Consider the following 936-nt stretch of genomic DNA (forward strand, 5'->3'; position numbering starts at 1 on the left):
CCTTCTRCGTTAATTTAAAACACCTCGTCCGGTATGYTTTGTCTGGGGGSTATGGGCTTTCTGGCCCTGAGAGATCTGAAATCTAGTTGGGTAGCCKTTTGTGTGGACGTTTTRCCGTCCTACTCTTGCAGTCCGTTGCCCGGTTTACACCATCTTGGCGGCTGTCTGTTGCCCCCAGTACATACAAGTTGCCCCCAGTACATACAAAGAAAAGAGATAAACATTCTGGAAGACCCATTTATTTTGACTCTCTCCGCAAACAGTTGTAGTAAGAAATGAATAATTTTCGTCGAGTTATGTGAATTTTTTTAATTTATATTTTTTTTTGTTATAGAAAAATCGACGAAAATAAATTAAAGTACATTGAAAACTTGCGAGAAGCTGTAGCCATTAAATCGGTATCAGCTTGGCCTCAAAACCGCCCAGATGTGAAACGGATGATCGAATGGGCTGCTGACAAGCTCCGCGCCTTAGGAGCGACTGTGGATATTCGAGATATTGGTAGACAGAAACTAGACGATGGTTCAGAAATACCATTACCACCAGTATTGCTTGGTAAGACTAACAATGTGATTAAAATAGAAAAATCACAGGCACTTCTAGATATTGCCATTAAAACTTACCTCAGAATCTCTGAGTTCTCTTCACTTTAGATTAGTCTGTAAATGACATTTTCAGCTTCGATTGGGCCATGCTCTTATTTCGTTATTGTACCAAAGCTACCATCCCCATTAGGGTATAAAAGAAGCAATCGAGTTTGAATCCATAAAATAGTATGCCTTAAAGACAGCAGCAGTAATATACAGGGTAATTCAAAATTGGCGTCATTCCCTTTAAGGGGTATTTTATTTTACATTTGTTAAAAGTAAAATAAAAAAAACTCGAAAGTCACATAACTGACAATTTGCACAGACGAATTATCAGAGCGAATTTTCA

General features: G+C 38.6%; 1 protein-coding gene across 1 annotated transcript in view; it reads left to right on the forward strand.

Annotated features, from left to right (window-relative positions):
• Positions 1–335: 335 nt before the first annotated feature.
• The window catches only part of LOC125502409 (cytosolic non-specific dipeptidase-like), a 10447-nt gene continuing 9846 nt past the window's right edge, over positions 336–936 (forward strand). Inside the window, exon 1 of the mRNA XM_048669686.1 lies at positions 336–555. Coding sequence (XP_048525643.1) covers positions 438–555 — 118 coding nt within the window. The 5' untranslated portion in view covers positions 336–437. The remainder of the gene's footprint in view (positions 556–936) is intronic.

This window comes from Dendroctonus ponderosae, unplaced genomic scaffold, assembly GCF_020466585.1.
Source record: "Dendroctonus ponderosae isolate FM_Combo_2020 unplaced genomic scaffold, Dpon_F_20191213v2 Dpon_F_20191213_9, whole genome shotgun sequence".
NCBI classification, from domain to species: domain Eukaryota; kingdom Metazoa; phylum Arthropoda; class Insecta; order Coleoptera; family Curculionidae; genus Dendroctonus; species Dendroctonus ponderosae.